The following is a 13,601-nucleotide window of genomic DNA, read 5'->3' on the forward strand; positions in this document are numbered from 1 at the left end:
ATAACATTTTGGAACCGCTTGAGTCTCTCTGTCCTCAGTAGCTACACTAGATGGAAGTCCACACACTACCTGTCCTGAGGGCTATGCCTCTCTAGGCCCCACAGGCCCCAGTACCTGCGTGGGGGAACGGCCTGCTTTCCTTTTTCTCTTTCTGTTCTAGGCTAGGCTTTGCCAGCTATCCTCCCAGCCAACCCAAGTTAGGGCGCTAGCTGGGGCTCCCTTCTGCTGCCTGTACAGTAGACCCTGCAGTTGCCAGTATACCTCAGTGGGGACACCCTGGGACCCTTCATTTCTCTGCAGCCTGCCCTATGGACCAAGCTCTGGCCTTAGAAAGAGCCTTCCAGCTCAAGCCCTCTCCCCACCTCCAGATGGTTCTGCCTGCCTCTAGTTACCAATGGATGTGCAAGCTCTGGGGTCTGTTTACATGGGTCCCACTCACCCTGAGAAATACTCCGCCCTGGGAAAATATTTCAGTCCTAGCTCCCGTGGTCAGGGGCACACATGCCTTTCTACAAAGGCATGCTTTTCTTCTGGTCATCGGGGGAAAGTCAGCTGGCTCTATCACGCGCCATAGCCTTGGACTCACCCCATGTTGTCTCTTCTCATGATGTCCCTGGTTTACCCTATAACAACCTTCCAAGCCCATGGGGCTCTAGGGCTAAACATGGTCACAATCAACTCAAACTGCCCCAGACCATTCTAGATACTGCCAGGCTGTTCAGAATACCTTCTGTCTAGGCTCAGGCTTATTGGAAGTGACAGTTTCAACCTGGTGCAGCTTACCTGAGCTTGGGCTTGGGAGTACTAAGGACACTGTCATCATCATCCATGTCAGGGCCACTGTCGCTGGGATTCTCCACGTCCAGCGTGTCGTACAGAAGATCCAGGTCCTCCTCCACCTCAGGGACATGTTCTGCAGGGTCCTGCTCCGAATCTAAGACCTAAAGCAATGCTGACATGTATGAAGGCCCCACAGAGGCCTGTGCCACTACTTGGCTATTAGTTGAAGGCTAACAAAAGGGGATGTGAAGGAAAACAACCAGGAGCGGGTGAACGGTGCCACAGAACACTTAATTGCCAAAACATCCTATTCTGTTTGCTCACCCCACCCTCCTCTTATTTTTTGAGACAAGGTCTGTCACTGAAGCCGTAGCTCACTGTTGCTGGGACTAGGTGGACCACAAGCCCCAGTGATCCTCCTGTCTCTGCAGTTACGAGTGGCCACAGCACGTCAGCTTTTAGGCAGCGCTGGGATCCAAGCTCAGGTCCTCATGCTAGTGCAGCAAGTACTCGTCTCCACTTTTGCTTTGTTTGGTTGTTTTTCGACCCTTTGTAGGCCAGGCTGACCTTGAACTCACAGTGATCACCTGCCTCTGCCTCCCCAGTGCTGGGATTAAAGGTGTGCGCCATCATGCCCGGCCTGTAAGCACTCTTCTCAAGGAGCCATTTTCCCAACAGCTTTTTGTTTACTACTCTAATTCAGGAACTGTTCACCTCACAAAGACCTCAAGTCACCTCATGGTGTGATTACCTTTCTATGTGAACAGGCTTGTCAAGAGTGTGTTTAGAATCCAGTGCTCAGCTGGGCGTGGTGGCGCACGCCTGTAATCCCAGCACTTGGGGAAGCAGAGGCAGGTGGATCTCTGTGTGTTTGAGGCCAGCCTGTCTACAAAGGGAGGACAGCGAGAACTACACAGAGAAGCCCTGTCTCGAAAAGCAAACAAACCAACAAAAGATCACAGTACTCACGCTTTATGAAACAGACAGTGGAACTTGGACAGCACATGAGGCCCTGTTTACCATACTGTCAACCAAGACATAGGGCTCTTCTCTCCCAGAAAGTCCTCCTGGCCTGACAGAGCCACATTTGAGTTCTCCCAGCCCTGATCTAGGGTGTGTTCAGTCTGGAGCTGTGTTTCCCACCAAGATGTTGTCAGAGTATCAATCAAGAGAAACTTGTAAGCGCCATGTTGAACAGGCTCTGGGAAGTGATTCAGGCATGAGGTGGACTTCTCATGGAGATTTGTGACCACTGAGAGAGCTGCAGGGAGTAAGCTCCTTCTGTCCTTCATGGGAGGACACACAAACACTGTCCTTGGGGAACAGGTCTTCCCCAGACTCTGAACCTGCTACGCCCTAATCTTGGACTTCCAGACACCAGAAACATGAGCAGGACACACTGGCTGCTCCATTACTCAGCCTAGGATGATCAGCTACGGCAACCCTAACAGAGGCAGAAACCAGCAGAGAAGCAGGGAGCTACCGTGCGCATGGGTAGAGCAGGATGCTGGTAAAAACAGAGTGCAGCCCAAAGGAAAAAGTGTGGTTCTGGGGACAGGAGGAAGGGTCACCTATGACAAAGGAGAAGCAGCTTGGTAAATCTGCAGGGTCCGGGTCCAGGAGGTTGTGGAACATAAAGCTCCTAAGTGGTAAAACAAAGCATCTGGCAAAATAAGCCTCCAACTTACAGAGAACCATGTGACCTCTCCTGGCAGTTTACAATAAAATGCAAGGGGGAAAATGAGATAAAATCAGAAAAGAAACAGATCTTAAAGACTTGGAAAAGTCCCAGCTAGACCAGGTTGTAAAAATGAAAGTAGGAGCTGAAGAAGGGTGAGCAGTCTATGGGGTACGCTGCTCCTACAGAGAACCAGAGCTCAGTCCCAGCATGAAAGTCGGGCAGTTCCCAAGTCTGCACTCCAGCTCTAGGGAATCCAGTGTCCTTTTCTGCCCTCTGTGGGCACTGCAGTCGCGTGCACAAACTCCACACAGATGTGCACATATGCACACAATTAAAAATATGTTTTAAAATTAAAGTATGTTTGGCCAGGCTGGAGAGACGGCTAGGGGGTTAAGAGCACTGGCTTCTCTTCCAAAGGTCCTGAGTTCAGTTCCTAGCAACCACATGAGAGCTCACAACCATCTATACTGAGTTTTGATGCACATGCAGGCGTACATGCAGGTGAAACACTGTATCCATAGTAAATAAATATTTTTTTAAAAGAAGTATGTTGGCCACCAGAAATTCAAAGAGATCAGTATGGATGGGAGGGGGGGGCTGCTCCATGGGATGCAGGTGATGACCCACAGATGCTTCCAGGCTGACGGCCTGAGCGCAGTACAGCTTCAAGCTGCTGCTCTTCAGACACAAAGCTGTGTCTTCACAGGGCACAGGCAGCAGTAACAGCCCCTCAGACAGCACAGGAGAACAATCTCTGCAGCACCTATAAGTGTCAACTATAAAAGTTTGCAGAAATGTGGACTTCTTGCTCATACCTGGACAAGTGCTGCTTGCCACATCTGACATAGGCAGTCGCAGGCACTCTACTATTTAAGAATCTGGATTGGTGCTAGAGTGAGTTATGATTTTTAAGGACTGTTGGGATAGAATGAATATATTTTCTGAGGGAAAGAAATTTTGCATTTTAGGAGCATAATGTTTTAGTCTGAATGTTTGTAGCCCCTAAAATTCTTATGCTGAAACCTAACCTTCAAGGTCATTCTGTAAGAGGCATGCCTTTGGAAAGCACTGCTCCCATCCACTGTGTGAAGACATGAGGATGCCACACTGCCTATGAAGATCCAGCCTTATCACACACACACACACACACACACACACACACACACACACACACATGTAGAGGCCAGAGGGGGCACTGGATCTCTAGGAACTGGAGTTACAGATGGCTGTGAGCTACCATGTATATGCTAGGAAATGGTCTTAGATCTTCTAGAAGAGCAACCCACCAGTAGTACTCTTAACTGCTGAGCTGTCTCTCCAGCCCCTGACTGTTTTTTGTTTACAAAGACCAAGAAGTTTAGTTATAGCACAACAATGGTTGTTTAAGATAATCTACAGCCCCAGACAGGTGACTACATATTCTGGGACAGCTCTGTGAGTTGTGAGTAAGCATCCGTGCCTATGCACAGCTCCCAGCAGCAGTGACTAGGAGTGCTGAGACATGGGGGTCTTCTCCTTGCATAAGAGGGAATGCCTGAGGGCAGATAGGGACAGACCACATGGGTTGGTAATGCGCATGAATTCTACACAAATGTGGGAGATTATTTCTATGAAAACAAAAAAGTTCTTTCCCTGACCAATGTCCAGGAAAAGTTTAGGTTGAATCTCAGAAGCCAGAACAAAAGCCGTGTATATCAGGCTTATTTTGAGACTCAACCCTGCTGCTTGGTGAATAGGAAACTCAGGGTCAAGATCCACCTGCCTCCAGCTGCAAGCCTGCATGGTCCTTGCTACGTGCCCACTGTGAGCTAGTCTGGGTCTGTCTCTCCGAGAGATGCAAGCTTCAAGGTTTAGGGCCTGGAGGCTATTCCACTGACAGGCTGGTGATGTTCCAGGATGGGTCCTGGCCCCACAGAAAGCCCCATGGCTGAGAAGGGCCACCCTCAGTGCCCGCACATGTGAAGAGCAACTGTTAGGTGTTGGTGCCAGGGCTGAACTGGAGCCCTGCTGCTCTGGGTGTGGCCCTTGCAAATATGGATTCACAGGGTAGGTGCATGCTTGGAGGATCAAACACCCAAGTGTCCCCTCTCTACTGTGGGACCAGAATCTTAACTCTGTTTTGTGATTTTTCTCTGGATTATGAACAAATTCAATACCTAAAACTGGGGTGTGGACACTTGTACCTTCTACCTACTTTTTCTATGAACCCGAGACTGCGCTCTAAATAGTGAGTTTATAAAACCCAGTGATCAGCCTCCTGCTGGTCTTTCCACAGGTGCAGAGTCCACAACTGCTGGCCTCTCACGACTGCCATCCAGGCTGGCAGGCAGAGGGCACCCCTCCCTGCCCCCCAACAGATGGTAAGTGAAGAACCAGAGTGGCCTGGAGCTTCAGCGCTTGTTGCCCAGCATGACGTAGGTGGGGGCGGCTTCAGCAGCTGTGCAGAGCCCTGCTCCACTCACCTCCTCAGACACTTTAAACCTGCGCAGTAGCGCCACCACCTTCTGCTTGAAGTTCTGCTGCTGTAAGACAAGAAGCACAGAATCTCACATCAGAAATGACGTGAGGAGAGGCTACACTCCTGGGACATAGCAAGGAATTGCACTCTGGCCTCAGTAATGAGGGAAAGGAGGAGACACAGCGCACACACACACACTACAGGAGTGTGAACTGGACGCAGCTTTTACATGCGGCCATGTGCACACTCTTAGTGTTTGAAAGTACAAACTGAAGCCAGGCTCAAAAACATCTGGGGGATCTGATGGTCTACCCATATTGAGGGGCAACCAGGGAGGGCACAGGGAGGCTAGGCAGTCCTCTCCAGGCTGTCCAGCGCCCTCCCACAGCACCGCCTCCCAAGAAAGGCCTGGCCTCATCTTCAGGAGACTGCCACCCTGTGGGAGGCACTCAGTAGAGCACAGGGTGGAATATGTGAGCTATGAGCTCAGCAGGCTGCTCACACTGCTGGCTACAGCGCCTCCAGATCATCTCAGCCACCCTTACAGCGCCAGGGAGAGCTCTTCCTGCACAGCCCCTCAAGCTGCCCCAGAGCTCCGGATGCTGCTGCCTGTGGCCACGGTCTGCCCACAACCTCCCTCTCACACCTGCCAAAGGCTGGCGGTGCTGTCCCTAGTCAGTATTGGCAAGGGCTACCCATGCCAGTCAGCCCAGTGCTCTAAGGGGCTCCAGGGCACACTGCTGGTCACTGGGCAGGCTGAGATTGGGCTGAGGGCTACCTAGCTCATGTTTCCTCCATGGGAAAGGCCTAACAGCTTAGTCTCTGTTGGCAGACCAGGCGCCCCCAAAATGGAACCGGCCCCACAGATGGTGAATCGGTACTGTAGTGACAGGGACACAGCACACTCAATGGCCTACACATGTAGGTTTGCGGGCTTGAGGCAGCTATCCCAGCCTTATTCCAGACCCAGGCCTCCACGACCATATGAAGTTGGGGTGGTGGTGGGAAAACGGCAGCCAGAAGGCGTCCCTGTCTGGCTTACGTCCATTTTTGACTAGTAACAGCCAGATGCTAGGCAGGCAGGCAAGTGGGAGCTCTAGGAATCTTTCGTGCCGTATGTAAAAGGCTGTCTGCCCTTTTGCCCATAGCCGCCCAACCACTGCCCACCCTCCTCGCCCTTCCCAGTGTTAGTAAAACTAGTTTCCACCGACCCTGGTCATGGACGTCGTTCTTACTATCGAGCGCCTCTGCTTCTTGGGTTTGCCCACATCAAAGTCATCCTCGTCAAGATCCTGTGAAGACACGACAGCGCCTGAGGCCACAGTGCCTCCATAGTGGGTCCACCCCTTCTCAGAGGTCGGCCACCACTGGCCATCAGCCCCTAACACCCCAAGCCATGCAGATGCAGAGCTGCTTACAGACATGTCCCAGCCCCAGGAGGAAGCAGCCAGGTACCACACGTCAGTTCCTTTATCCTTCTCATCCCAAGTGGCACTTGAGACCCACAGATCTCATATGGGCTAGCACAGGGAAGTCCCCTTCAGTCCCGAGCCTCGTATCTATAGAGGTGGGAGTGGGAGCTGTCAGGTGCCTCCCCATCTCAGGCTCAAGTTGTTACCTGGCCCTGTACAGCATCATCACTGGCTTCTTGCTCAGAGGAAAAGCTCTCATACTCCTCCTCAGAGTAGTTATCTGTGGAATGAGCACACAGAAGGGAGAGTACCTTTAGATTCCACCTGACGCCATGGCAATAAGTTGGCAACAGAACCACAGGTGTCCCCTGGGAGCAGAGGAGAGCTGTGGGGAGGGAGCCCCGGGGTAGACCAGGGAAACTTGAGATAGCCTTCAGTGCTGTGGCCCTGAGCACCAAGGGCCTCAGGGTAGCAGGCTACAAGGCTACGGGGTTGCTGGAGCAGGAGAGGGAGGCAAATACAGTGACCTCAGTGTGACAGGAGCAGCAGACAATGGCTGCTGAGCACTTGCCCCACATCAGAAACTGAGTGTTGGGAGCTTCAAAGGCTGCATGATAAACCCCATGACACCTACATCTTGAGGGTGCACAGAGCTTGTGACTGAACTTCAATAGCACACACAACTTTCCCCAAAAGCTTCTAGCTAGAGGAAAACCCAACAGCCCCTTCCCATCCCACCCTGCCTTCTCCAACCACCCTGGGACAGCCCTCCTACACACGCGGGCCAGAAGTGGCATGGACAGAGCAGGGCAGAGCAAGGAAGGCGCGGTGACTCACCCGTGGACTTGGCCTTGGGGCCAGCCTGCATGGCACTGTCCTCATGGTCGATGGGCTGGCTGGACAGGGAGACGATCCAGATCTCAGCCACCTTGACAGAAGCCTCTTTGATGCTGCTGCAGAGGCTCAGCACCTGGCCACCCTCGGAGGGGTGCTGCATCACCTGTGGGGCATGGTTCTAGACATCAGGAAGGCTCTCACCCAGAGAGCTCCAACACTCAACAACAGGACACCCCCTCAGAGGGAAACCAGAGCAGCCTAGGGGCTGCAGGTGCCTGAGTGGGGTAGGCAGTGCCAGGCTTGGTGTTTCTGGCTATAAGCAGACAGAATAGTTTGTCTATAGACCAAAGCAACTCTGGCACCCCTGCTGCCCCTTAGAAGTCACTCAAATAATTTCAGGCTCCCCTCACCCCTGTCCTCTGTCCAGCCCGGGAACCTCAGTAGCAGCTACCCAACCGTGGAGAACCAGATGTCTAAAGACTCGTGTGAATAGACGTCAAAGAGAAACGGGCATGTCTGCAAGGCACGAGGAGCCCACCAGGCCTGACTGGCCGGAGTGCCAAGGCCCTGGCTGACTGTCCTAACAGCCTCATCAAGTTACAAAGAACAGCAGGAGCCAGTCCTGATCTCACTATTGTCCTGGCCCTGACACTGCCTCAAAAGCAGCCATAGGGGCTGGAGAGATGGCTCAGTGGTTAAAGAGCACTGACTGTTCTTCCAGAGGTCCTGAGTTCAATTCCCAACAACCACGTGGTGGCTCACAACCATCTATAATGTGATCTGATGCCCTCTGCTGGCCTTCAGGGGTACAAGCAGGCAGAGCAATGTATACATAATAAATAGTCTTTAAAAAAAAAAAAAAAGCAGCTATAGACAGTAGATCTAGCCCTGACAGGGTCTTCGCACATACAAAGCTGCTTTGGGGTTATTTGATCAGACTTAAATGTTAAAAAAAATTTTTTTTTTAAGATTTATTTATTATGTATACAATGCACTGCTTGCATGTATACCCGCAGGCCAGAAGAGGGCACCAGATCACATTACAGATGGTTGTGAGCCAACATGTGGTTGCTGGGAATTGAACTCAGAACCTCTGGAAGAGCAGTCAGTGCTCTTAACCTCTGAGCCATCTCTCCAGCCCCTTAAATGTTAAAATTTTATAGATTAAAAAAAGCAACAAAACCTGGCACCAGGCGTGGTGGTGGATGCCTTGAACCCCAGCACTTGAGAGGCAGAGGCAGGCAGATCGCTGTGAGTTCGAAGCCAGCTTGGTCTACAAAGCGAGTCTAGGACAGCCAAAACTACACAAGAAACCTTGTCTCGAAAAACAAACCAACCAACCAAACAAATAAACAAAACAATCCTGGAGGCCAAGGGTAGTGGCACATGCCTTTAATCCCAGCACTTAACGAGGCAGAGGCAGAGGGATCTCTGAGTTTGAGGCCAGCCTGGTCTTCAAAGCAAGTCCAGGACAGCCAGGCCCACAGAGAGAAACCCTGCCTCAAATAAATTTTAAGAATGTTCACATTTGTTTTTACCAACATTTCAGAAACCAAATCAGGAAGGCAGGCTAGCAGCTCTATGCCAAATGCTGGGGCCTTCATGTGCCAAGTGTACACAGGAAATACAGGAAGGAAAACCTCTCTTACTTGGCTCTACAGTCGTGTGTATGTGTGTGTGTACATGTGCACGCTAAGATGAAACCTGGAAAGTCAGAAGCATATTCTGTACCCCTTGCTTCACCTAAAAAGTACCTTTTACGGGGCTGGAGAGATGGCTCAGAGGTTAAGAGCACAGGATGATCTTCCAAAGGTCCTGAGTTCAATTCCCAGCAACCACATGGTGGCTCACAAGCATCTATAATGAGATCTGGTGCCCTCTTCTGGAGTCCAGGCACACATGCAGGCAGAACACTATACACATAATAATTAAATAATTTTTTTTTTTAAAGTGACTTTTGGGCCAGATATAGTCCCAGTCAGATGGGCACAGCTCTGCTTTGCTGCCAGCCCTTTTCTTCCTATTTCCTTGGGCTGCATAGCTGGGCTTCTGGAAACATCTCAGGTTATACGTGGCTGGCTAGGGGCAGCCCTGGAGAGTAGCAGTTCCCACTCAGCAGCTCTGTACCACTCAGGAACCATATGGTCCATCAGGAGCTGGTGACAGACGGATGGATGCTGAGTTACCACAGCACAGGGCTGAGGCCAAGTCCCCCTGGAGCACCTTCCTCCTGCCAACTCCTCACAGCCTTTCATTTTCAAAGTTAAGGTAGCTGGAGAGGGTAAAGAGTAGAGGAGGGCCAAAGAAGGGAGTGAAGAGTGGGATTTAGGGAACTCTAGGCAGTGAGTGAGGGGAGCCTTAGGAGTGATGGGCCACTGGGAGCATACGATTTTCACACCACAGGTGCTAGAGCAGGGGCACCTTTGGCATGGTTACTCAAGCAACTGCCTAGGAAATTAGAGGGACACCCTTAGGCCAGGAGGGCAAGAGACAGATGTAGGAGACCAGGATGCACAGTGGTTGACTAGGCACTGTGCAGCCTAGAAGCCCTGGGTAGCTCAGGTTGTGGCACCGTCCTGGCTTGCAGCCAACCTTCCAGCCTCAGGTAGACACCTACCCAGCTGCACTTGCCCCAGACAGTAAACGGAACTCCAAAAGAGGAAAGCTCTACAGCTTAGGGACAAAATGGCCACTGCTGAGCTGCCTCTTCCTCCGGGGCTATTCCTGTAGCTGCTCGGCTCAGAGGCATCATCCGCCTCGGAGCCCACCCTGTCTCCCCAGAACACCAGGCCCTCCGGAGGTGTGGGGGTTTCTGGCTGTCGTCCTCCTGGGGCACTTTCTGCTGGCACAGCCCATTTGCCCATGTGAGGTACTGGGTCAGAACAAAGACGATGGGGGCATCCAGGAGGAACCTGTCTAAGGAAGAAGAGCAGGCCAGGCAGCTCCAAGCACTCTTCTGCAAAGTGGGGTTCACCTGGCTAAAGTACAGGAGCAGCCACACCGCGCAGCAAAGGACTAAGGACCTGAAGCATCCACACAGTGCTACCACAGTGGATTCTCCGGCAGCACGGAGAATGCTCTACCAGACACATAAAAGAAATCTGCTAACCAGCCCGGAAACCTACCTCAGCCATGTTGATAGAGCCTGCAGCCAGCGTTTTATAGCCCAGGATCGTCCTGTTCTTGTACCGCTTTCTGCGCTGCAGCATGATCTGTAGCTTGTTGCCTTCTCTCTTCAGGAAGTGGGGGTACTAGGGACACAAGCAGGCTTGCCTGAGGCCTGGTGCAGCACAGCGTGCACCACATAGTTGCAAGGTCCCCGAGGAGCACCTGCTAACACTGCCCAAGCTTCCAGTCTTGGTCCTCAGGGCCTTCGTCAGCCCACCCTCAGGAATCTGCAACATCCATGAGGCTGCCCTCTGTTTAAAGCAGGGGTCCCACTTCCACACAAGGGTAACATATCTGCTAAACTATCTGGGATGGGTTCGCATGTTTAGGGACCTTTGGAGAGAGTCTGGCAGCTTCTCAGTACACAGTGTGGCCCCAAGTCTCTGGTAGTCCCCTATATGTGGGAGTAGCTGGGGGCCTTCTGTGGATGACCCTGTGGACTCCTTGGTTAGGCCACCAGGCAACCGTCCCATCTTTGCTGCAGGTTGCATATGCTTAGGACTGGCACTTGTACAGGGGCTTCACACAGCGGAAGCAGCTTCTACAGGGCTCACAAGCAGAGCCTAGTGTAACTTCTGGAAACAGGGTTAAATTCTAGTGTCCATGCAGGCTCTTTATCCATACACAGCTCTCAGAAGCCATGGGGCATGCACTTTTCTTCTTCTTTTAAAAAAAGATTTATTTATTTACTATGTATACAGTTCTCTGTCTGCAATGTATGCCCGTCTGACAAAGAGAGCATTAGATCACATTATAGATGGTTGTAAGCCACCATGTGGTTGCTGGGAATTGAACTCAGGACTTCTGAAAGAACAGTCAGTGCTCTTAACCTCTGAGCCATCTCTCCAGCCCGGGCCATGTATTTGATACAGCTGTGTAAGCTGATAAATTACATTTCAATAAACTGGATTCTCGCAGTAGTACACAAACCCAGAAGCAGATGACCTGAGCTAACAGTCTATCTTCTCCTCAAGGTGCTCAAAAGATTCTGATCCCTGAGTTTCCACATCTTGCCAATCTTTGCTAAAGAGAATGAAACAACCTTGTCTTGATGCTACATTTGGTCCCTATGATGCTTACTATGGATCTAGAATCACCTAGAGGACAGGCCCTGAGGTGCTCCAGCCAGGACTAGCTAGTCTAGTTACCCTTTGAACAAGCATGCCGGTGTGTGTGGTGGTGGGGGATGTTATCTTGATTAGGTTAACTGAGGTGGGAAGATGCAGCCTAAACGTGGGCAGCTCCACAGGTCCTAGGCTGGAGGGAGTAAGCCGAACATCCACAATCATTGCTCTGTGCCTCCTGACTGCAGATGCAGTATGACCAGCTCCTCAAGCTCCTGAACCTTTCCACTAAACTGAGCAGTACAAGCCCTTCCCCCTTCAGTGAGCTTCTGACCTTGTCACAATGAAACAACTAACACAGACCTCATCAGTCCACTGTCTTTATTATGAGAGGGGGAGTAAACTAGTAAGAGTTTCTAAATGTTTAAGAACAAACTTTGATCAAGAGAAGATCAAAGTAAGAGAGAACACAGGTGGCTCTGACAAGGGCACAAGCAACATCCAGGACACTGACAAGGGTAGACCCGTCACCCAGGAGACTAATAAGGAAATATGTGTGTCCCTCATACCCAAGGGATTAACCAGGGCACATCGATCACTCAGGGTACTGCAGAGGAAATGAGACTATCACCTCCCACCTCCAGGACATTGAACAGAGCACGCCCAGCACTCGGGGCACTACGGAGGAGAGGTTCATTACTTAGAGCACTGATGAGGGAGAGTCCTCAAATCCCAGGCAGAAGGCTTACCTGGAGAGAGAAGGTCAAAGCCAGGTCAGTTTCCACTTGTCCACTGGGAGGCAGCACAATCTCATGTGATCTCAGGATGCGTTTAGAACCCTGCAAGGAAACCGCCTTCTAATCTCAGGCATGTTAGAGTGAACCAGTTAAGCGCGTCCTTACACCAACACTCTTGAGCTATCACGACAGAGGCCTCACTGGGTGGCATGAACAGGAATGCTTGTCAGGACCCTTAAAACTTGACTCTGCCAATAGGTCCTTCCCAGGCACAGCAATATCAAGAACAGCTCTTGCCAGAAACAGTGACCAAAGCACCGCACAGGCCAGTGACAGCCTCCTTAAGGCCAGTGCACAGGTGTGGGTGTGTCAGCCAACAAGGCATGACACTTAAAAAAAGACACTGCCACAGGGACAGGAAGAGCAGCAAACATTTAAGACAGATCCAAACTGTGCAGGTGATAGAGGGCAAAGTCTGGCAGAAAGCCAAGCAGGTGGTGACTTGCCTGCCTGTTTAGATGCCGAGAACCGCGCCCCCTCCAGGGAGAGCGGTGTCCCAAAGCTTCACCATAAACAGAAGCCAGGCCTTATCTCAGGGCAAAATGGGAGGGTCCTACATGGATAGAGGGTTCTGAGTGACGGAGACTCCAAATGATAGATAAAAGTCTTGCCCAGGGCTAAGGCTCAGCACACTGTCACAACAGATCTAGAATGTGTCCAGTGCCACAGGTAGTACAGGTGGGGCCAAACATGGGCTACCTCATCAGGACCCAGTACTTCTGGCAGAAAGTCAGGGGTCAGTAATAAACAGGTGTCCCCTTTACCCAGGCACATCCGGCCTGGTGTGAGGCTGCCTTCCACTTGCCCTGCATATGCCACACACCTTGAAGGGCTATCAGTAAAGGTGCACCAGGAGCTCCATATGACCTCTACATCCTGGCCCCTGAGAGTGGACCTGGAACTTGGCAATCCCCAACATAGCAGAGGCAACCCAAAGGGCTAGTGGACACATCTGGCGGGCCAGGGACTCTCTTCCCTAGAAAGGTGGGCTCCAAGCTCATCCAGTTACAGGCGCCCGAAGGAAGCCATAAGAGGTAGACAAAACAGTGGGGCAGGTTCAGAGAGCCTCATGTCCTGTCTCTTCTTGTTCCTGCTCAAGCCTGCAAGCCTGGCTGAGCATGTAACAAAGCTCTGGGTGGGTGGCTCAGTGGGGGAGGGTCTTCGAGAATACTCCAGGAACCATGTGAGAAGTGAAGCTGGCCGCACTCATGGCTATGCGCTGAAGGGTTACAAACCTGCATCTTGACGGCGATGACCACGGACAGGAGTTCCTTCTCCAGTTCCCGGAGCACTGCCAGTTTCTTCAGGGTCAGGCTACACAACCTGCAAGACACAGGGCTCAGCTTTGTAGCACACTTCCTAGTCATGCTGCAGGTGTGGCCCTGCTCCAGCTACCCTTGGGTG

The 13,601-nt window shown here is 51.6% G+C and overlaps 1 protein-coding gene across 6 annotated transcripts in view; it reads right to left on the reverse strand.

The window, feature by feature from the left end:
• PACS2 (phosphofurin acidic cluster sorting protein 2) overlaps nt 1–13,601 on the reverse strand; it is a 55,234-nt gene that overhangs the window by 16,434 nt on the left and 25,199 nt on the right. For 4 of the 6 annotated variants that reach the window (XM_084793303.1, XM_084793300.1, XM_084793299.1 and 1 more), the window contains exons 2-9: nt 13,433–13,520; nt 12,150–12,239; nt 10,294–10,419; nt 7,169–7,331; nt 6,538–6,611; nt 6,131–6,211; nt 4,924–4,983; nt 784–941 (exon numbers count right to left, since the gene is read on the reverse strand). In XM_084793303.1, coding sequence (XP_084649429.1) covers nt 784–941; nt 4,924–4,983; nt 6,131–6,211; nt 6,538–6,611; nt 7,169–7,331; nt 10,294–10,419; nt 12,150–12,239; nt 13,433–13,520 — 840 coding nt within the window. The remainder of the gene's footprint in view (nt 1–783; nt 942–4,923; nt 4,984–6,130; nt 6,212–6,537; nt 6,612–7,168; nt 7,332–10,293; nt 10,420–12,149; nt 12,240–13,432; nt 13,521–13,601) is intronic. The other 2 variants (XM_084793304.1, XM_084793301.1) reach the window with 1 other exon arrangement.

Source organism: Acomys minous (genome assembly GCF_964271855.1).
Source record: "Acomys minous genome assembly, chromosome: 8".
Classification (NCBI taxonomy): Eukaryota; Metazoa; Chordata; class Mammalia; order Rodentia; family Muridae; genus Acomys; species Acomys minous.